This window comes from Rana temporaria, chromosome 11 (genome assembly GCF_905171775.1).
Source record: "Rana temporaria chromosome 11, aRanTem1.1, whole genome shotgun sequence".
In the NCBI taxonomy this organism is placed as follows: domain Eukaryota; kingdom Metazoa; phylum Chordata; class Amphibia; order Anura; family Ranidae; genus Rana; species Rana temporaria.
Window position 1 is genome coordinate 127,383,993 of NC_053499.1, and position 23,279 is coordinate 127,407,271.

Genomic DNA, 23,279 nt, shown 5'->3' on the forward strand with positions numbered 1-23,279 from the left:
AAGCACATTGAACACAGACTAAATATTTGCAGCCATTTAAATTGAATCTGTCATTGCAGTAGAAAATATCTGTAGCTTTCAGACCTTTTGATTTCTGATATAAGCAGAAGGCAGCCCTTCACTGAAAAGTGAAATCACCACTCATCCACTCCACCCCCACCACCTTTAACCAAGATGTTTTTTTTTTTTTTTTTTGTACTTGGTCCCGTTTTCCTATTTGTGGCCTAGGGAAGAATTTTTTCAGCTTTGCAAACCCACTCCCTGGCTGCAGCCTCCTCGGACACATCATAAATGTCAGGAGGCTGTGGGACCAGTCTCATATTGCCACAATATATTGACTGCTAGACTTCAGAAAGTCACATCCAGCTCACATATCCAAGATGGCAGCACCAGAGATCCATAGCCTGGAAAAGTATTGGCTCTGGGTAAGACAGTGCTGAGTTCCAGTCTGGTAAGTATCTGTATCTCAGTCAGAAGCTATAATATGTATAGCTAGCTACTGACTTTTAATTTTAGATTTTGCTTGGAGTTTCCTATTTTCTTGCTCTGGAATAAACTCTTGTCCAGCGATGGACTGGCCATCGGGAGTACCGGGAGAATCCCGGTGGGCCGATCGGATAATTGGGCCGGCTGGCTGTCAATCACTGTCATTTTCGATTGAGTATTCTTTACATGGCTTTACGAGATACCCGGCGTCGGCGGCGCCGTCAGCCAATAACCGGCGTCCTGGCCGCGTCCATCAAGCTGCGCTGGCCTGCCACTTCCCTCCGGCTCCGCCTCCTCCTATGTTTAGAGCGGCCCTGATCACCTCCCAGCGGCGTGACGTATCTCAGGGGTCACGCTCACGGCCGTATGCGGGAGGGGATGGGAGGAGCCGAGCCCGAGGAGAGAGGCCTCAAGCTACAAGACGAGGTGGAGCCAGCGCCGCCGAGGAGGAACGTGGTACAAGTACAGTACGCTTCAGTGCCACCACCACCGCACCATTCCGGCAGCAAGTAAGGTTAAGAAAGAGGCAAAGGAAGTAAATTATATGCAGGAAAAATGTTAATTGCTGAGTGGTGGATAGTGAGACTGTTTAGTGTAGACTTTTTTTTTTTTTACTCTACTCATTTCTGCTTTTTCTTTCTATACACTGTACCTGTCCCAACACAACCCTCTGAGGGTTGCAAATAGAACCATCCTTTGCCCCTTTAAGTGCTTAGTTTCCTATTGGCTATTAACTAATGCCTTAGTTAGCATCGGATGTATGCAGATTATGAGATGTGATGACTGCCATTTTTTTTTTAATATGCATCATGGGGGGGGGGGGGGCGTGTAAATCTGCCACCACTGGTCACAGTTACTGATGTGATAAGTGTATGAAGATACTCACAGTTCATAATCTTCATACACTTATTACATCAGTTACTATGACCAGTGGTGGCAGACAGTACATCCCCCCCCCCTGCCATGCTGCGTATTAAAAAAAAATCAGAATGCTAGTCTGTGAGGGGGGGGGGATGTCTGCCACCACTGGACATAGTAACTGATGTAATAATGTGATATATGTATGAAGATTATGAACTGTGACTGTCATTCTGATTTTTTTAATATGCAGCATGGCGGGGGCGGGGGGGGGGGGGGAGGGGGAGGTAAATGAACTGTCTGCCACCCACTACTGGACATATCACATTATTACATCAGTTACTATGTCCAGTGGTGGCAGACAGTACATTACCCCCCCCCCCCCCCCCTCACAGACTAGCATTCTGTTTTTTTTTTTAATACGCAGCATGGCGGGGGGGCAATGTACCGTCTGCCACTACTGGACATAGTAACTGATGTAATTTGTAAAAAACCTGTTTATACTTACAGTGGAATGTTTTTACTTACGTTTTTTTTTTTGTGTGTTTGGGAAAAATAAAGTGGGCCGGTCTGGCTGAAGTCCAGGGCCACTTTATTGTCCCAGTCCATCCCTGCTCTTGTCTAGTCTGTCTGGAGAATTCACGTCATAATTTCACAAAAAACTAATAATGTTGGTACCAATAGGCTTGTCCAAAACATTCTACTTTATCTACCCAGTGAGTAATCTTGCAGCCAGGCAGGGCCATCTTAATAGCATTGTGGGCCCCTGGGCAAAGTAATGCACTGGGGCCCCCATAAGCCTGCACTCCCGCTCACCAAACGCAACCCAATCCCAGGTAGCAACCAGGATCACAAGAATGTATGTCCCCAATTCTTAAGACCTCCTGTCTCCATCCCTCCCTCTGTTGCAGGTCCCTCAAATCTCTTCACCCTCCATCACTTCCATCCCTCTGTTGCTCTATCCCTCCCTTCTTTTATCTTTCCACAACTCCATCCTTTTATCTTGTGCTCCGTTCCTCCCTCCATCATACTGTCCATCCAACAATCCTTGTCCCCTATATCCCTCCACCTTTTCTATCCTCCATCACTTTCATCCCTCTAGTATTCTGTCTCTCCCTCATTCTTTCCATAACTCCATCCTTTGCTTCATCATTGCATTTCTCTGTCTTGCTCACCTCCCTCCATGCCTTGCTCTGTCCCATCATCCATCTCTCTTTCACAGAATCTATACCTCCATTCTTTAGGGCTCTTTTACACACACGTCCGTTTTCACAGACTCCGCTTGCTCAGCGGAGATCGCTCTGTTGATCCCTGCTGAGCCGACGGATGACAGGTCCGTCTCTGCTCACTGTGAAGAGACGGACCTGTCAGAGCTCCGCTCTCCTCTATGGGGGATTGGATGAAAACAGATCTGTCTGTCCGTTTTCATCCCATCTGCCAGATCGATGGAAAATAGGGTTTCCATCTGTCTGGATTAGTGGATTGCATGTCAGCGGACATATCACCACTGACATCCGTCGCTCCATAGAGGTGAATGAAGCATCCTATCAGGTACGCCTGAAAAACTGACAGACTACTGTCTTTCCATTATAAACAAATAAATATACTCCAGTGCGCTTCCACACCAAATTTGCTCACTACTTACTAAAAAAATATATGAATAATAAACACTTGCAGTGGTGGTGCATCCATAAAGGCGCACGGGCGCCACCCCCTCTATGAATCATGGATAGATACATGCATAGAGGAGAAGACACATTGAGGACACCGTTCGCCCCCCTTACCCATTGCCCCACCGAGACAGGGTAAACAGGGTATTTGTCGGGAAGACGGCGAGTGGGCGGGGATCACAGTGATGTCATTCAATGGCACAGTGGCAGCATTTGACAGCACAGTGGCATTTGATGGGCACAGTGGAAGCATTTGACAGGGTTTTTTTTTTAGTTTGCTCCCCCCAAAAATCTTGAGCACCAGCCGCCACTGCCCACTTGTGTCACCTTCTTCATTACTATCCCCTCAGTTGTTCCCCTGTATCACCTCCATATCTTACTTTGACATTAATACATGAAGCTGATATGTGAGGGACAGCAATACATAAGGTTAAGAAGTGGGGGTCAGGGAGACAGTAATACTGTCCCCTGACCCCCCACTTGTAGCTTCATTTATTACTGTCACCCACATGTCAGCCTTGTGTATTACTGTCCCCAGGGCCCGCCCCCGGCTTGTGTCACCTTCTCCCAATTCTATGCCATTTCCTCACCTTCTATTCTGGACTGGTGAGTGAGCGCCGGTTGTGGTCACTGGTTCGAGCCATGGAGCCCCTCAAACAATCGTGCCACGGGCGAGAGAAGGAGAGGTTTCCGGCACTACAGCTGTGCTGCGGGCAGGACAGGGGCAGCCGTGGATCCGAGCCAGCAAGGAGCCCAGGCAGCAACGCAGAATCCCGCCGGGCCAGAGAAGGAGGTGGGTTGAGCCTGGAGGAGACACGGTCACACAGCGTGAACAAGTCCCCTGGCTGCAAGTCACTTTGTCTGGGCGCCAGGGCCAGAGGAGTGGAGAGGAGGTGGGTGGAGTCGGAGGGCAGCGCACCGCTAGCTACATGCCTCAATCTTCTGGACCTCGCTCTGAGACTCTGCTTGTGACGTCACCCGTTGCTAGACGCGGGGCAGCCCTAGCAACTAATTACGGCAATTGGCTTTAATGGTGGCTAACTGGCTGTGTGTCTTTATTTTCATTCCCTACTTGTTACTTAGCCACTCAGGAGCGTCCCCTTCATACGTCACCCATGGCACGTACCATACCTTGGACACACCACTGTGGGGCCCCATGAGCACTTGGGGCCCCCGGTCCGTGCCCAGGTGTGCCCGCTCGGTAAGACGGCCCTGCAGCCAGGTTTATGCCTGTAAGAATAAGTGGGGAGAATTATGCAGAGGTTCTTGGTGCTTAGGAGTCACTACAGCGATGGATGGATCTGGGAATGGCCTAACAAGCCAAGGGATTAAATTCTGTTGGCTATATTCTCAGCGTTGGCTGCTCCATATTAGCTACACTACTATCAATAACTGACTGTGTATAAGGTCCTTTACCAGGGAGTTCTACCCAGATGGTTGCTGGGCAGTGCTCTTTTTCCATCTGCTTTATTTTACTCAGAGGTATTTAAAGTTGGTGGGAAGAGTTTTGGTTGGTTGTTGGGTGACCTGGGGCCTCAGGCCGAGGCATGAAATTTGGACTTCAGAGCAGTTGTCTGACAGCTAGTGTACGTGGCAGTGTGTGTGTGGCCTGTCATGGGAAGGGGCTTACCCTGAGAGTGCCTGAAAATAGAAGACGTAAGCCCAAAGTTTTGAGTAAAGGCTTCCGACCTTCCAATAATGCAGTAAAGTAAAATAGCCCTGTAGTGTAGTGTGATAGTGTCAGACGAAACCTGATAGTACGGGTCATGTTACATGCGTATCATGTAGATATAGCATATTGCATAGTTGACTGTGAATTCAAGGTTGACAAGATTTTCTAGTTCAGTGGAATAATGTATCTCCTAAACCCAAAGTTTAATCTGCTTATAATAAATAAATAAATAAAAAATTACAAACAATCGAGCATAGTTGAGAAAAGTGTGGCATGAGAAGAGAGAAATAAGGCCCATTACTCACAGAAGGGGTGTCCCAGCGTCCGGCATCTCATGGCAGGAAGACCTTTGCCCTACCCAGGGTATCCATCTCTTGGCAGGTGCAGAGCTAGCACTTAAGTCATACAGCTCCTAAGCAGAATCTCACCCTCAAGTTATAGGGGCATCTAGTTGTAGGCAGGGAGTGGTTACTGCTGCCCAGTAATGCTACAGTTTGGGGTTAACTGTAACTCCTGTTTTTTCTTGGCATGTTTTGTTGGGTCCAACCCCCCTGGTCCTGTGTGATATAAAAAGGGATGGAGGTCCAGATATAGAGAGAGAGAATTGGTGCGGAGTGAAGTGAGGGAAAAGGGAAGAAGGAGTTCGGATTTGGCATGGTCCAAGTTGCCAGGCCTGCTGGTGCCATTATGGGCATCTGGATGGCCAGTGAAATGCTGAAGTCTGAGCTAGATTCCAGACATGGACACAACCAGTATTGGACTTGGGACTAGGGATCCTAGGAAATGTTGGCATTTTAGCCTGGACTGTCGATTTTCTCTGTCATTATGTTAATTCGTCACGAAAATACCATTACTAGAAGTGAGGTAGTGGTGATACGCTGGAGAGGTGGAGAGGGCACCTGCGTGTTTTTCCTAAATGCACAAGTGACGCTAGTGGTGTTTAGTACATCAGGAGAGTTTACTCGAGTCAAATTGTTTAGTCAGGTAAAGGTACCCCATGTGTAAGGCAGGGACCCTATCCAAAGTGCTTGGCATTGCCCAGAAGAACACACCCAGGGGCAAGCCTCTCATGTGACCCTTGCTTGGCACTCAACAAGGAGGGAAACATGGAGGACGTGATGACCACCCAGTGCTGGATTGTATCAGGGCTCAGGTAAGTAAAATGGGGTGTGAGGGGACACATAAGCATTTTTTACCTTAATGCAGGGAATGCATTAAGGTAAAAGATGTTTAGGTTTTAGAACCACTTAAAGCAGCAGTACACTGTACAAGTAAATCAAATCACTGCCAAATATATAAAAAAAAGAAAAAAACACATACAAATAAAATAAAATAAATTACTAATAAAAAAAAATCATAAAATAAGAAGAAAGAGCAGCTCCATGAGTGTAATTGAAACTTTCTGCATTGACAATAATTCACAAAAGCAATCATTTAATCACACTGATTACATTTTATAGCATTCTGCAACATAATTACATGTAGGTCTAAGACAAAATAGCAAATAAGGACTACATAAAAAAGAATGTGTTAATTTAAATGGGGTTTATACTTATCTGACGCCATGATAAGTAACTAACTACTACTGTCATTTTCAGATACACTGGTTGACCCCCATTTTGTTATTGACAATGCTGTATCCAATATTATCTGTTCCATTGTGTTTGGGAGACGCTTTGACTATGATGATGCCACATTCCGAGATATTCTTAATATAGTCCATGAAAATATGAAGATGGCCACTGGATTTTGGGCTCAGGTAGGTCCTTCTCTTGTTGTCCAGTCCTAAAGTAGAAGTATGTATTTAATAATGCAGTGCAAAGATAATTCACTCCTGACCAATCAAATGGTTTGCTAAAGCCAAATTATGTAAGAAGGAACATATTGATAGGTGTAGAGAGAGGAATGACAATGGGATAAGCTCATCAGTCTGCTTCTTCTCATTTAACTATTAGATGTATATATGTATATATCTATATTTATATATAGATATATGAACTTTGTTTTATTTTTTATTATTAATTGTACTGTTGGGAGTATATTTTGTAGTACATCTGATAGTATTTATTAAGTAATTACGGGTAAATAGTATTGTGTACACCATCAGTATTGCTGGCCAGGAATTGGGTAAGGGTTATTAGAAGCCAGGGCTGGATGACTTGTCTTGGCAGCTCTCTCTGATACCTCCCCCTGGTCTAGAAGGTTGGAGAATCTTCTAGAACTATAGGGTGGGGGTTATGAGGTGCTACTTTGACTATTTGTGGGGCCTCAGCCAATCCCCGGAAGTGGGCTGGTGGGGGACTGAGACTACCCCATAAATAGACATGGGCCATGTCAGCAGGGAAGTCGGTGGAAGATGTAGATGCAGTGTTGAGGAGGCTGTCGTGGATCTGAGGGGTATCCCCTAGTCTTGGGCGGGGTGACCTGCCTTGAACCTGGGCTTGGGTGCTGGAGAGATCCTGCCAAAGACACAAGGAAGGAATCTTTCTTGTAGGCACGGGAGCAAGGAGAGGACAGAGTGAGTCGATCAACACTGGTGGGGAGACTGCCACATGTAGCCAGTCTCCCTTGAAAACAGTGGTGGGCTTAAATATTCAGTCCTTCCCCTGAGGGATCTCCAGTGTCAGTCAGGTGGACTGGTGTGAGAGTCAGCCAGGAGGGCCGGTGAAAGAGGGCTGGCAGGGCCTGAAGAGGTATTGCTGGGATCAGTGACCACAAAGGAAGCAGAAGATTTGGTGTGCCTGTCTGTGCAGGAGTGGGGAATCCATTACATGTGCAGCTCCTATGTGGGGTGTGCTACAGTTGTTCTACTACTGCACTTGGAAGCGCTTCCTTCTCGTTTCACTTTCAATAAGTCTTTATTAAGGTTTTGGAAGAGATACATGGTATAACCTGCACAAGTGTTCAAATGTAATCAACATTGTAAAAAAGTACCAAGTGCGGCTGTGAGCCCTAGAAAGCAGTAATGGAAGTGAAGATGCAGATCAATAAGTATGTTCCAAAATGAGTTAGGTTTACAGTAACAATACATTTATTACAGGGATAGGTAGGAAAGGGGATGTGGAGGGGAAGGGATTTAAAAGTGTAATGACCGTAAACCGGGAGAAACTATTAGGCCTCGTACACACGACCGAACATGTCCGCTGAAACTGGTCCGCGGACCAGTTTCCGCAGACATGTCCGACCGTGTGTAGGGCCTAGCGGACATTTTTCCGGCTGAGCGGACAGGTTTCCAGCGGACAAAAGTTTCTTAGCATGCTAAGAAACTTGTCCGCTGGAAAGCTGTCCGTCGGACATGTCCGATGGTTAGTATGACTCTTCAGACATGTCTGCTGGTTATGACGTATAACCAGCTGCCCGAAATCCCGCGCATGCGTCAAATTGATTCGACGCATGCGTGGAAGCATTGAACTTCCACGCCAGAGAACGTCGGTGTCGTATACGCCACCGCGTTCTCTGTCCGCTGGGATTTTGGCCTGATGGTGTGTACACACATCAGACCAAAACCTCCCAGCAGACATGTCCGATGAAAACGGTCCGCAGGCGGTTTTCATCGGACATGTCTGCTCATTTGTACAAGGCCTGAGAGTAGATATGAGGGTCAAGTCTTGCACAGAAAATAATCAAGAAACGTCGTTTTCAAGGCCTCCCAGAAAAGGGGAGTGAGAGAAGAAAAAGAAAGGTAGAGAGAATTAGAACAGAATAGAAAGAAGAAAAGGAGAACAAAAGAATGACATCGGGGACACTCCAGACAGAAACCCAGGGCATTTAGTGCCTATAACTTCTTGTAGCTTCCGGGAGAAGTGGAGGGGTGGGTGTATTGGGTCCAGAATTTGGGGATTTTTTTTGTGCATATCTAGGAGAATACTAGTATGTTTTTCATTGATGGGGAAAAAAAAGTCTATGCGGTAATGAACTTCCGTGATGAAAACAAACTGTTTCCAAGCTTTTGCAATAGTTTGTTTTGCCGCTAATAGAACATAAGTGGCCAATTTAAATTGGGATGTTGTGAGCTCTGGTGGATTTAAATGCAAAACGATACACCATGGGTCCTTGGGAAAGCAATGGGTAAATAAAATTTGAAACAATTTTAAAACATTTGTCCAGAATCTGGAAAGCATAAGGCATGACCACTATGTGTGGAGTACGTCCTCTGGTAGGTAGTAGCCCTAGAAAGCAAGTATTGGAAGAGTTGCGGCAAAGGTGTGATAAACGGGTAGGGAGCGTGTTTTGCCGTATAAAGGGGGGTTAGTGGGGCAATCTGTGCAGCCAAGAGATATTTAGGGAAGTTTGGTTCGCCCAGGCCACCTTGTTTCTTATGTATGAACATTGTATGTCTTAACATTTAGGGACCTTTGTTCCGCCAGATAAATCGCAGGACATGGTTTTGGAAAGGTTTGAGGGCATAGGAAGGGACAGGTATTGGAAGAGTATGAAATAGATAAAGACGTTTCGGTAAAATTTTCATTTTTAATCCTCCCTATCCTGGAGAGCTTTCTTCTCTTTTCTGCATACAGAGTTGGCTTGCTGTAGGATGGCTGCCACAAGTGCACTTTAGGAACATACAATATGGACATTTATGTACTTTTTATGGACCAATGTATATTGCCCATATTTACACTACAGAAGCAGTCACACAGCCCTTTTGTGCGCCAATATTATTGTTTTATTTTATCAGTCTGTTACGCAAAGTAACTGATCTGCAACTATATTAACCTCCCTGGCGGTATGATTCTTTCAGAAAAAAGGTGCTGAAAGCGGTACCATTATTTGCAAGGAAATTTGGTGATTTATACTGTAGGCCTGTAATTCTTAGGAATAACTCACTTAAATCTGACCAAACAAGAGTCTAGTAGGCATCCCGGGTATGACATTTTTTTTAAAAACAAAATTATAAATTATAATATAATAAATAATTATAAATAATTATAACAAATAATTATAATAAAAATTATTCAATAATGTAATCAACTCAAAATCACTGAAATTTGCTCAGTTGCAGAATTGTCGCTGTCATTACTTTTATTTTTTTATGACGGATTTCCCCACAAATCGCTATGGCACAATTCTGCAAGTGATTATAATTTATTATCGCTGTTTTCTATCTGCTCTAAAACCATTTTTGACATAAAAAGACACTTTTGGTTGCTATGGACAATGTACAGTTTGCAGGGAGAAAGAACAGTTTTTATTATATAAAAGTACATGTAGGACACTGGGCAGACCACTAGGGACAAGGGGGGTGTGTATTTTTTACATACAGTACTGTAATCTATAAGATTACAGTATACTGTGTGTATTGTGTTTGTTTACGTTTTTGAATTTGGCGCCATTCTCCTCTCCCGTGCGTCGTAACGTCGCAGGGAATGGAGATCGGCGGCACAGGAGGACGCTGTGTGAATCGAGCGAGCACCCGCTCGCTCACACAGCGCGGTGGCATCGCTCGATCCAGGGACAAGGTAAGTAAACACTGTCTGTGGATGCTGCGAGGCAAGCCCGAGTCTGACTCGGGAACACCGCCAGGAGGGTTAAATCTGTATTTTGAATTAGGTATTACACATAAAACCCTTATAATAGCAAGAGATGTAACAGATTGTAGCATAGTTTGTCTGTTGGACAATCAGGACATGTAAGGGTTCACTATAGAAATACAAAATCTTGAATATACTGGCAGATCCCCAAGTGGTGGTCATTCTTTTTCTTTGGAAACATCTAGCTGCATGCTCTGTATCGTACCACCAACTAAGATGGTGACACGCACCCAGGAATATTTTCCCTTACATGGCCACTTCTACTCTATCAATCAACTTTAGGTACAGAAGCCCTATATGTAACGTATCTAAATATAAAAGGAGACATGAAAGAAAAAGAAGCTATGAATGATCTTTTGTTACTTTTTTCTCTTAGCTCTATAATGCATTTGGATTTGTGAAATATCTTCCATTGCCACATCAGAAGATATTCAGAAATGTTAAGACAGTATTTGCATTCCTTGGTACGGTTTTAGAAGAACACAGGAGAACCAGAGTGTCCGGAGAACCCAGAGATTACATAGACTGCTATCTAGAAGAACTTGATATGGTAATCTTTGACATATTCTTCTACATATGTTCACAATAAGTGTATACTGATTGGTTTGCGCAAAATAGCGTCTACAAAATAGAGGATAGAATTATGGCATTTTTATTATTATTAATTGTTTTACTAGTAATGGTGCCGATCTGCCAAATTTTTTGGACCATTGACAATTTTACAGCGATTAGTGCTAAAAAAATTCACTGACTACTGTAAAAATGTCACTGGCAGGGAAGGGGTTAACACTAGGGGGCGATCAAGGTGTTAAATGTGTTCCCTCTCTGTGTTCTAACTGAAGGGGGGATGGGACTTGCTAGGGGAAATTACAGATTGCTGTTCATACTTTGTATGAACACATGATCAGTCATTTCTCCCCTGAGAGAACCAGGATCTGTGTGTCTACACAGATCCCTTTTTTTTTGCTGTGTCACGAGCAATTGCAGGTGCCCAATGGTCATCGTGCCCGCTGGGCACCTGTATCGACTCCGGGGGCGAGCAGCGGGCGCATGCGCCCCTAGTGGCCACAGGGCGAAGCGATGTAACATAACGTCATTTCGCCCAGGCGTGCTATGCTGCCACAGTAAAACTGCAGTGGCTGGTTCGGCAAGTGGTTAAAGCAGAGGCCCTAGAGAATAATTTGGTGGGTTTTTTTTTATGTCACACGGTATTTGCGCAGCAATTTTTTAAATGCAACTTTTTGGGGGGGAGGAAATACACTTTTTTTTTGCCATATATCTGTTTAATAACAGTCAGGTTTTATTTTATTTTGCTGTGACTTGTAGTGCTGTCCTTCTTTTAATAAAAGGCTACAATTTGTTCAGAGTACGGCTGTCCAGAGACAATCTTTGTTCCTGCTCTGTTTAATAACTTCACATAGTTTCACAAACAACGACAAAACATTTAAAACAAAAGGAAAAAATAACTAAAAAAAAAACACCAAACAAAAAAATACAAAAACAATACTATATTGACAATATTAGTTTCATATTAGTTTCATATAAATAAAAAATGATCTACAGTTCTACATCACTATGTCTTAAATCATCTATTGTACAAAAGAACTAAAATTAAATATATAGGGGCAGATCCACATACAATTAGATGGGCGCAGCGTATGTGAAAACAGTCCATCGGTTTGTTTTCATCGGACAAACCGATCGTGTGTAGAGGGCTTTGGCCTCAATGAAGCTCCGCCATGAAATCCAGTAGCTTTAATGAGTCCTTATGTGTAGGGGCTGAGGTGCATGCGGAATAGTAAAGAGCTCCTATAAAGGTGTATTGTGTGTGTGGATTATATATATATATATATATATATATATATATATATATATATATATATATATATATATATATATATATATATATATATATATATATATATATATATATATATATATATATATATATATATATATATATATATATATAATTTGTAGCAGTTAAACTGCTATGGGCGGTCCTGAAGTGGTTGTTTTTTTTTTTTTTTTTTTTTTTTTACACTGACAGCAATAGGCATGTGACAGGTACTCTTTATGGAGAGATCTGGGGCCTTTAAGACCCCAAATCTCTCCTCTGCCCTCTGTTTTCAAATGCTTTTGATTTTTTTTTAAAACATCCGGGTAAACTGGAAGTGATATCATGTCATCGCTTCCGGATTACCATAGCTGAGAGCCGATCAAAGCCAATCAGGGCTTTGTTCGGCCCTCTGTCCAGCTGGCAGAAGCACCAGCTGACGGTCGCTCAGGTCTCCCTGTGGGATTTGAGAGCCAGAGAAACCCGTGGAATGCGGTGAGAGGGGATGCCTCTACCTGCTGCTTGTAAAAGCAATCCAACAGCTAATTAGGCGCTAAGACTGCTTTTACAAGAGCAGAGAGCCGAACGTCAGCTCTAAAAATTGGTATCGGGATGATGCCTGCAGCTGATCTCTTCCTCTATTTTTTAGGAACGTGAAGATGGTCACAAGTCAACCTTTGATGCTGAGAACCTATTCACATGTGTGGGAGATCTCTTTATTGCTGGGACAGAAACTACCTCTGCCAGTCTAGAATGGAGTCTGCTTTACATGATGGCCTATCCCGACATTCAGGGTAAAGTCTTCTGAAAATGTTTTTCTTCTTTATATCTCTTATTATCTAGTTGCTTTGTTCTAGAAGTATCTGTCTTGTCAGTTACAACCCACCAATCAGGCCTGGTACACACGATAGGATTTATCCGCGGATACGGTCCGCCGGACCGTATCCGCGGATAAATCCTCTGCGGATTTTAATCCGATGGAGTGTACACACCATCGGATTGAAATCCGCGCCGAATTACCATTGCGGTGACGTGTCGTGCCGTTGCCGCGATGATGACGCGGCGACGTGCGCGACGCTGTCATATAAGGATATCCACGCATGCGTCGAATCATTACGACGCATGCGAGGGATGGGTTCGGACGGATCGATCCGGTGAGTCTGTACAGACCACCGGATCGATCCGCTGGTGCCGATTCCAGCGGATAGATTTGTAAGCATGTCTAAAAAAATTTATCTGCTGGAAATCGGAAATATCCGCAGATAAATATCCGCTGGAACGTACACACCAGGGGATCTATCCGCTGAAACCGATCCGCTGAGATTTTTCAGCAGATGGATCCTCTCGTGTGTACGGGGCCTCAGGTGCTTTCACTTTTTGCCACCTCCAATTCAATTGTTTTTTTGGAGTAATACAAACCTATGCTGCCTTCAGTTTTATTTATTACATCTGCAGTATGAGTATTATATTGTTTGCTCTTTCAGAGAAATGTCGGGAAGAAATAGATAACATTCGAGGAGACAGAGACCATCTTGACTATGATGACAGAGTAAAGATGCCGTACACACAGGCTATTCTACAAGAAGTCCAGCGATTTGCTTCAGTTGTGTCACTAGGAGTTTCTCATGCACCCATTAAAGATGTTCAGCTGAATGGATACACTATACCAAAGGTAAGATACTTCCAAGTGTATTGTAGTGATATAAATGTATAGTGGAGTCCGATCAGATAATTGATATTTAGGTGTTAGTATGATGACTATAAATTAGGTTGTTCCACAGCAACACACCAGGCTCTCCAGAGAGTGCATTTGTTTGATTTCCAATACAGAATAAAGTCCAAATTCCATAAGATGATACAAATCCAACAGAGTAATTCAAAGTCTCATCTTTTCCTAGACCTGTGCCATATTCATACAGAGAATATTCTCAGTGACAAGACTGACTGAATGCCAGCTTGAATGTCTCAAATATTAGTCTCACACTGGAGGGAGGGGTTCTTCCAGGTCAACCAAATGTTTCCCTGAAGGAATACCCCCTCAAGTCTAATTACCATCAATAAATGCTTCCTTATGTATGTAAACAATTTAACCTTTGAGGTTAACGGGCCATACCTCACACACACCTAGGTAGTCTTGCATAAGATTAACACATTTTTTTTTCCAAAAATTTAACATGTTTTAAATTTTTCCTATGGATAAAAAACCGATAGACAAATCCGATCGTCTGTGTGGAACTCCATCGGACAAAAATCCACGCATGCTCAGAATCAAGGCAACGCATGCTCTGAAGCATTGAACTTCATATTTTTTTCGGCTCGTCGTACTGTTGTACGTCACTGCGTTTTGGCACGGTCGGATTGTTGACTGATGGTGTGTAGGCAAGACTGATGAAAGTCAGCTTAATCAGAAATCCGATGAAAAAATCCATCGGATTAGATTCCATCTGATATGCGATCGTGTGTACAGGGTGTTTTAAATACAAGCATCACCCACTCAGAACCTACGAGTAACGAAGGGAAAACTCCCAAAATTCCCATTCCCCTTCACCCTTTTTATTCTTCCCCAGCAATCTTTGTTAAAAGTACTTAAAATGTTTCTACAATGGTGCATCACTATATATTTAATTCTAGTTCTTTTGTACAATATCTGATTTAAGACATAGTGATGTAGAACTGTAGATATTTTTTTATTTATATGAAGGTAATATTGCCAATATAGTATTGCTTTTGTATTTTTTTGTTTGGTGTTTTTTTTAATTTATTTTTTACTGTTTGTTTTAAATGTTTTGTCGTTGTTTGTGAAACTATGTGAAGTTATTAAACAGATATATGTGATTATAAGTGTAGTGCCACACTTATAATCACATTCACTATTACAATTTTCTTTGTTGTGTTGGCTGCCTATTTATCACTTTTTTGGTTTTGCGCAATATAATTACACAATTAAACAGATATATGGCCAAAAAAAAAGTGTATCCCCCCCCAAAAAAAGTTGCATTTAAAAAATCGCTGCGCAAATACCTTGTGAAATAAAAAAAATATATATATTCTCTAGGGCCTTCTGTACCTTTGATATGTTAGAATTCAGCTGGCTTGGACAGTTCAACTGAATTCCTGGTCAATACGGTAATGCAATACAATATATTGTGCCATACATACCTACACATATATATATATTAATATTACAACATGTATACCTGAGCAAAATAAACAGAAACATATTCAATATATTTCTGCAATACAAACGGTTCCCTAAATGTTATCCCTGTAGAAGCATTGCAAGTACAAAAAAAGTACAAAAAAAACAAAACAGTTCATCTGCCAGAAACCTAGGGGGAAAGGTTCAGTTTGGGTTGACAACCCAATGCCTTTGCTGCACTGAAATTTCAACCAGCGCTGTTAGCCCGGCCTACTAGACTACAGGACTCCGCCTATCACTACCCATTTCTGTCCCACTACACATGCATACATTCATTTCTTTGTCAAAAAATAATGATGCTATTGGAAAGGGCTTTTGGGGGGATGTAGCTCTGTAAACATACCTACACTTTTAGGAGTTGAGCTCCCAACAGCTGTCCCTGCAAGCATTTTACAAAGCTAGTGAAGACATTACGGGGAATAATTAAATCTTTTTTAAATACATGTTGTAAATACATGAACAACGTAAAAGAAAAAAAATAAGCTGGGACATGTTCTAGAGTCCGGGTCGGTAACCTGTCGATCCCGATCGGTCGACCCTGCCACATCTCCGATGACAGCGGCATTCTACATTACAGCCAAGGGGAGTATTAGTTAAGGGGGAGGGCAGATGGGAACAGGATAGACAGCACCAATCAGTGAACAGAGTCTCTGCCCACCCAGCCCAGCAGATCCCGAAGCTGTGTCTTGTGTTAAAGCAGCCACAGCAGAGAAAAGAGGTGGGCACATGCTGCAAAATAGTTAACTTCAGGGGGTCAATGCCATAGGAGGCAGCAGTCTAATGGCAGGTCCTTAGTACTGGGCTGGCAGTGTTATAAAAGGTTGCTGCTTCCAATGCCAGAGACATCATTTATTTTGTATTATTGTGGCAGCTGTATGTAATTCTTGGCTCACATCTCTGTGTAGCACCCTCTACCTTAGGTAGGTGCTAGTGTGGGTTTTTGTGTAACCTGCCAGGTTAATTTAAGCAGGCCTATGCTGTGAGCTAGGCCTGTTTGTTTTGATCTGGGGGCAGGGGAGTGGTTTAGTGTAACAGTAGGTGACTGACAAGTGCCTCAGCTCTTGGGCACCTCCTCTATTTCCTGGGAGAAGGTTCAGGAAAAGGGGCAGGGTAGAGAGCTGGAGTGACATGGGGTGCATGTGGGAGCCCTGACCAATCCCCAACTAGAATTGTCAGAATATAGGGGGAATATAGAAGACATGTATGAAATATGTGAAATAGAAATGGAAAAAAGATATATGATTGTAACCAACTGTTGTTTTTAAAGATGATAAAAAATTAATAAAGAATAAGTAAAGCAAAAAAGAATTGTCAGGGGGGAGGCCTCCTATATATACTCATGGTCAGCCTGCTGGGGGAGGAGTTGTCGGCTGGGTGAACTGGATGATGGAGTGTTAGACTGTCGTCTCTGAGGGAACCCCCTTCTGGGGGGGTGTACCTCAGGTGGGGAGCTCGGGAGCTGGGAGGGAGCCTTTCCTTACACGTCACAGAGAGGTGTCTTGGAGCAGGAGCTGGAAGGCAGTCGGTCAGCACGTCCAGAGTAAAGTCATTTAGGAAGGATCCAGGACAGGTGTCGGTGAGTGGGAAGCACAGTGGAAAGCTCTGGAAGAGATATGCCAGGGGAAATGAATGTAGAGCCAGAGGGAGAGACTGTGGGAGTTTTGGGTCAAGTCGCTGCAGCCAGAAGGGCAGGCAGGATTTGCAATGGGACTTGCTGGGATCAGTAGTCCATCTACATTTATTCTAACTGTCAACCTTGTAAAGTCTCATGGGACATGTACTTCTGCAACAGCTGGAGGGCCGCCAGTTTGTCACCTGTGCTTTAAGATATATTTGTGGATGAAGCTCGCAGCTAGAGACCAGTAGCAGCATCCTACTGAATATTGCATGACAAATGACCATAAAAAATTACGCATACAGAAAAAAAAATGTTACTAACAATAACATCATATACTGTAGCTAAACAGTTTTCAAGCTCACAGGAGATCATGTATCAAAGAGGCAAACGTTCGGGGTGATATTCACAAGCGCCTCTTCAACCTTCCCAGGGTATTAGTTAGGTTTGCCTTGGCATACCATGCTGTGAATTGAAATGAAGCCATAAGAGAATTTAGTTTAAAAGGGTGTGTTCCATGAGGGGCTTCCATCTCGTGAAAAACCGCATTGTGGGTTCAAGGTTCTGCACTGTTGTTTCAAGTTTTCCAAGATACAAAGATTTAAGCTCCGTCTGGATGGAAGGGGCATTTTTTTTAACTCACAGGAAATGACCAAGACATTTCTGGCCGAATCAACTGTTTCTTTCTGTCCTTGCTAAAAAGGGATCTTAGCCTTCAAAATTAAAACTAAGGCAGCCACCACGTCCTCTGGTAATCTACAATATATAAAATATTGTTTTGAGGTTTAGATTCAATTCACTCATATTCACCCAAAACCTATCATACAATTTTGGATGGACAATGGTAAGTTAAATCTTCTAGCTGTGATAGGTTCAGTTTATTTATCTGTTTTTTTTTTTTTTAATTATGTGTCTCCAGGGAACACTCATCATCACAGATCTGTCCTCAACACACTATGATGAAAAATATTGGAAGTATCCAAATGAATTTAACCCAGAAAATTTCCTGAATGAGGATGGAGAACTAGTGAAAGTCGAATCTTTCCTTCCTTTCTCTGCAGGTAAAAGAAAGTTACAATAAAGGTGGTGACTTCAGAAGTCCTAGATATTTGTAGTACTGATGAACAGAATATATAAAACTTAGGACTTATACGCGGCATTACATAGATCATTCACTGCCTGTGCTGAAGCCAAAAGCATACTAATGAGATCTGTGGGCGATGTATCCAAAAACAGTTTATACTTTATACTTTTACACCTCCAGCCATGTCTTAAAACAGGGTGTCCAAACTTTTTTCAAAGAGGGCCAGATTTGATTAAGTGAACATGCGTGAGGGCCGACCATTTTGCCTGACATTTTTTGAACCATTAAGATTCGGTCTAAGGGGCAGATCCACATAGATCTGCACCTGCGCAGCGTATCTGAGATACGCTACACCGCCGTAACTTACCCGGCTTTGGTTTAAATCCAGAAAGAATTTGCGCCGTAAGTTACGGCGGTGTAGTGTATCTCTCGCGGCGCCGAACGAACTGCGCATGCGCCGTCCCTAAATTTCCCGCCGTGCATTGTGCTAAATGACGTCGCAAGGACGTCATTGGTTTTGACGTAGACGTAAATTACGTCCGGCCCCATTCACGGACGACTTACGCAAACGAAATAAAAAAAAATCTAATTCGACGCGGGAACGACGGCCATACTTAACATTGCGTACGCCACCAAATAGCAGCTTTAACTATACACTGAAAAAAGCCGAACGGAAACAACGTAAAAAAATGCGACGGCCGCTCGTACGTTCGTGGATCGTCGGAAATAGCTAATTTGCATACTCGACGCGGATTACGACGGGAACGCCACCCAGCGGACGCTAAAGAATTGCATCTACGATCCGAAGGCGTACGAAGACGTACGCCTGTCGGATCTAACCCAGATGCCGTCGTATCTTGTTTTGAGGATTCAAAACAAAGATACGACGCGGGAAATTTTAAATTACGCCGGCGTATCAGTAGATACGCCGGCGTACTTTCTTTGTGGATCTGCCCCTTAGTGTGTTTGTCTGAGCACTAATACACTGCCCAACAAGAATTCTCTTGCCATTGTGGTTGTGTGTGGTGAAGAGATGAGCTTGGGCGTGTTATTTGGATATATTTTAATTAAAATATATATATATATATATATATATATATATATATATATATATATATATATATATATATATATAAAGATAGAAATGATTGCCGCGCTAAATAAAAAAAAAAAAAACTAGAAGGAAGCGCCAACTAAAAGTGAAAATACACACTAATAACTATAACAAAAATAATATATATATATTATATACAGTTTAATATATATATATATATATATATATATATATATATATATATATATATATATATATGTATATGTATATATATATATATATATATATCTTTTGTGGCCCCCAACCGATGCCCGAATGTCTCTCAGGACTAAGGATGAGTTTGGGTTTGTTATTTGGATATACCGTATTTATCAGCGTATAACACGCACAGGCGTATAAAACGCACCTTCACTTTAAGAGGGAAGTTTCAGGAAAAAAAATACATTTTAAATAAAGAACTGTGAAGCAAAATAAGGGTCAGTGCCAATCAATGCAGTCTGAACAGTGCCCATTGGCAGCCTCACCATTACCATGAATGCAGCCTGAGCCTCACCGGTGCCATGAGTGCAGCCTCACCATTGCCGTGAATGCAGCCTCACCAGTGTCATCAGTGCAGCCTGATCGATGCCCATCTGCAGCCTCGGAGGGGACATGGAGGGGGGCGGGACAAAGGCTGACAGATTACATACAGGAGACTCTCCTGTTTACTCAATACAAAGTCCCACCTCCTATGATAGACAGAACAGTCGTCCGATGGCAACCTAGGAGACGGACTTCCTGTTAGAGTCCGCCAAGTAAACCAGAGATTCTCCTGTATGTAATCTGTCGGCACTCATTCCGCCCCCTCCCTGTCACCCCCCCCCCCCCGTGGCACTCTGGGATTAGTTAGGGGCCACAAATGATATATATATATCCAAATGACCAGTGGAGCCAGACTTTGGACATGCCTGTCTTAAACCATCATTGTCTATCTTTTTAGTTTTGGAAGAAGGGTCAGAATGTTATTACTGTCTGCGACCCTAAAAATGTGAGATTCACCCTGGGGACTATTGTTACTGGAACAGAAAATGAAGGGAAATAAAACATTTTACAATTTCTCATTAAAAACAAAGAATTTGGGATTAATATGCATTTTAAGTAGGGATGCACCGATATATCGGAGACCGATACATATCGGCCGAAAATAGCTCTTTTGGGAAAATGCCGAAACAACTAAACATTTGCCGATAATGACCCACCTCCCCTGCCTGCCCACAGTACAAACTCCAAACACTGCCCAGCAATCTGAAGCCCCCGCCACCTGCTGTGACTCTGCCCAGATCCCACTCAGACTGACCTTCTGTGCGAGCGGCGGAAATTCTCCGGTACGGTGCAGGTATATCAATAGATGGCCACATTGAAAATGAGAGAGGGAGTGGGGGGATGGGCACAGCTAAATTCCTTCAAGCCTGCACCCCTAAGCCGCAGTTATTTGACGTGCTTACAATCAGCTCCCGGTGGCATAATCTTGCGGCCGGCAGCTGTCTTTTACTTGATTCCAGCCTGGACGTCTGAGGCACTGCGGAGGTATCTCTGCTCCCCCACATCACCCCATTCCCAAGACCCCCCCAATCACACCTCACCATCTCCCACTGGCCGATCCGCTCCGGGGCCTCTGCCAGCTCCGCTTCCTGTATACCATTTAACGGAGGTAAAATCGTACCGCAGTAACTGAAAATAGCAAACCTGCTATTGGCCATTTAAAAATGCAATAGCCAATCGCCCTCTGCCTGCTGAAGGAGTAAGTTCTCCTTCAGGTCCGCTCCTCTGCTGACTGACAGCAGGCAGTGGGCGATTGGCTATCGCATTTTGAAATAGCCAATAGCAGGTTTGGTATTTTGCCCATTTGCACTGAAACAAATTTAAAGTGGAGTTCCACCCATAAATATAACATTACATCAGTAGTTTTAAAAAAATGTCATTAGTCCTTTACGAATTTTGTTTTTGTTTTTTAGATGCCTTCAAAGTGTTGTTACTAGGCAGAATAGTTAATCTTCTCACTTCCTGCACCTAGGTGCTTAATGCTTCCTAACCTACACCGCACAGACTCCTGGGAATGTAATGGGTGTAACTTTCCAGGAGTCTGTGCACTCCCCAGTCTCAATGAATCATGTGACTTGGACAGCACAGGTGCTGAAACCTGATCTGACACTGCTTGTGCAGCACTGAGCATGTGCGAGATTTGCAAGGCTGAAATCCAGGAAGTCATACAGTCTGGCTTCATGAAGCCCACACTTAAGATGGCCCCAGTCAATTTCTATTTTATAAAGTGTCTAAATGCTGTAACAACCTAACAAAACTGACCTTAGTTTACAGACTAACTTTACTAGAATACATTAAGCTTGTGTATTACAGGGGTCTTTATATTTAAAAAGTGAAATTGTGGCCGGAACTCCGCTTTAAGTCTAGAGCTGCTGTTTGAGTTTATTATTGGATTTGTTGTTCCTGTTTTGCACCACAAAGTTTTTTTATATATTAATATTAATATACTATGTATTTGTGTCCAATTTTTAAATAAAAGTTTGGTTATTTTATTATATTGACTTGAAGCTTTTCAATTCTGGTTATTTTAAATCAATGAAGCTAATTAAAATGTCTCATGTAATACATACAATTATTTAAAAAAAAGTTGAAATAGGGGGAAAAAAGAAAAGTAATTTTCGTTTCGGTTTCGGCCTGACATTTTTTTTATTTCGGTTTTGTTTCGGTTCTGAAATTTCCATTTCGGTGCACCTCTAATTTTCATGCCGCATACACACCATCACTTTATGTGATGAAAAAAAACGACATTTTCTGTGAAGTAAAAAACGACGTTTTTGAAACTTCAATTTTCAAAGACGATTTTGCCTACACACCATCGTTTTTCTCACAATGTTCTAGCAAAGCGAGGTTACGTTCCACCACGTTTTTCCATTGAAGCTCGCTTCATAAGTAGCTTCTGGGCATGCGCGGATGAAAAAACGTTGTTTTAAACAACGTTTTTGCTACACACGGTCAATTTCTGTGAAGTAAAAGTTGACGTTTTGAAAAACGACACATAAAATTGAAGCATGCTTCAATTTTTTTTGGTCGTTTTTTAGAAGACATAAAACGACGTTTTTCCCCACACACGGTCAATTAAAGTGACGTTTTTAAAAACGTCATTTTTTTTCATCACATAAAACGACCGTGTGTACGCGGCATTAGTGTTACTATCCCATCTGATCTTCATGTGTTTCTCTTTAGGTCCCCGGGTTTGTCTTGGAGAGAATCTGGCCCGGATGGAGATCTTCCTCTTTTTCACTACTTTGATGACACAATTTGAATTCCACTGGCCGGACCCCATGTCTCCTCCGGATCTCACCCCCGTTTTTGGAATCTCACAGAAACCAAAGCCTTTCAAAGTGAGACTGGTACCACGCACATAGAACTGACCATATGTACTCAGAGGACTCAAAAGTGCACATAAACAATACCCAGTTATCATTCACAATAAAAAAAGGTGTTGTATTATTATTTACAATATACTAGATAATCCACATTTGTCAACTAAAAAATGTAAGTGATATCCCAAAATTGGAAAATGTACCATAAAGTTTTATACTTTTTTGAAGTGCCATCTATGGCAAGAGTATTAAAAAAAAATTCTAAGTGCACCTGTTCTTGGTTATAAAAAAAAAGATTTTATTATTATTTACACTGGATTGTATTGTTTTTTTTTACAAAATATTTAGTTTATCAATTTACATTGCATTAACATATCCTGCTGCTCCTTACTTCAAGTGATTGTTATTTTTATAGGAAAAAAAGCGAGACTTTACAAACATGTTATACTTACCTGCTCTGTTGCAGTGGATTTGCACAGAGCAGCCCGGATCCTCCTCTTCACGGGTCCCTCTTCTGTGATCTTGGCCCCTCCCTCCGGTTCAGTGCCCCTACAGCTTGCTATGGGGGCACCCAAGCCGAGTCACAGCTCCCTGTGTGCATTAAGACACGGACCCCCGAACCGGCCTCATCCCCTCTCTCCCCTTATTGGCTATCTGACTTTGATTGACGGCAGTGGCAGCCAAAGGCACCGCTCCTGTATCTCAGTCAATCAGGAGGGAGGACCTTGGACAGCTGAGACACTTGTGGACCTCAGTAAATATTAGGGGGGCTGCTGCAGTGCACATAGAAGGCTTTTTATCTTAATGCATATGCATTATAAAGTGTGGAATATAATTAATAAAGAAACCCAGTAGAGTATCGAGATAGG

General features: G+C 42.8%; 1 protein-coding gene across 1 annotated transcript in view; it reads left to right on the top strand.

Moving 5' to 3' along the window:
* The window catches only part of LOC120917650 (cytochrome P450 2J6-like), a 34,125-nt gene extending 11,636 nt beyond the window's left edge, over positions 1-22,489 (top strand). The window contains exons 4-9 of the mRNA XM_040329103.1: positions 6,285-6,445; positions 10,594-10,767; positions 12,704-12,848; positions 13,539-13,726; positions 17,788-17,929; positions 22,271-22,489. Coding sequence (XP_040185037.1) covers positions 6,285-6,445; positions 10,594-10,767; positions 12,704-12,848; positions 13,539-13,726; positions 17,788-17,929; positions 22,271-22,452 — 992 coding nt within the window. The 3' untranslated portion in view covers positions 22,453-22,489. The remainder of the gene's footprint in view (positions 1-6,284; positions 6,446-10,593; positions 10,768-12,703; positions 12,849-13,538; positions 13,727-17,787; positions 17,930-22,270) is intronic.
* Positions 22,490-23,279: the final 790 nt, after the last annotated feature.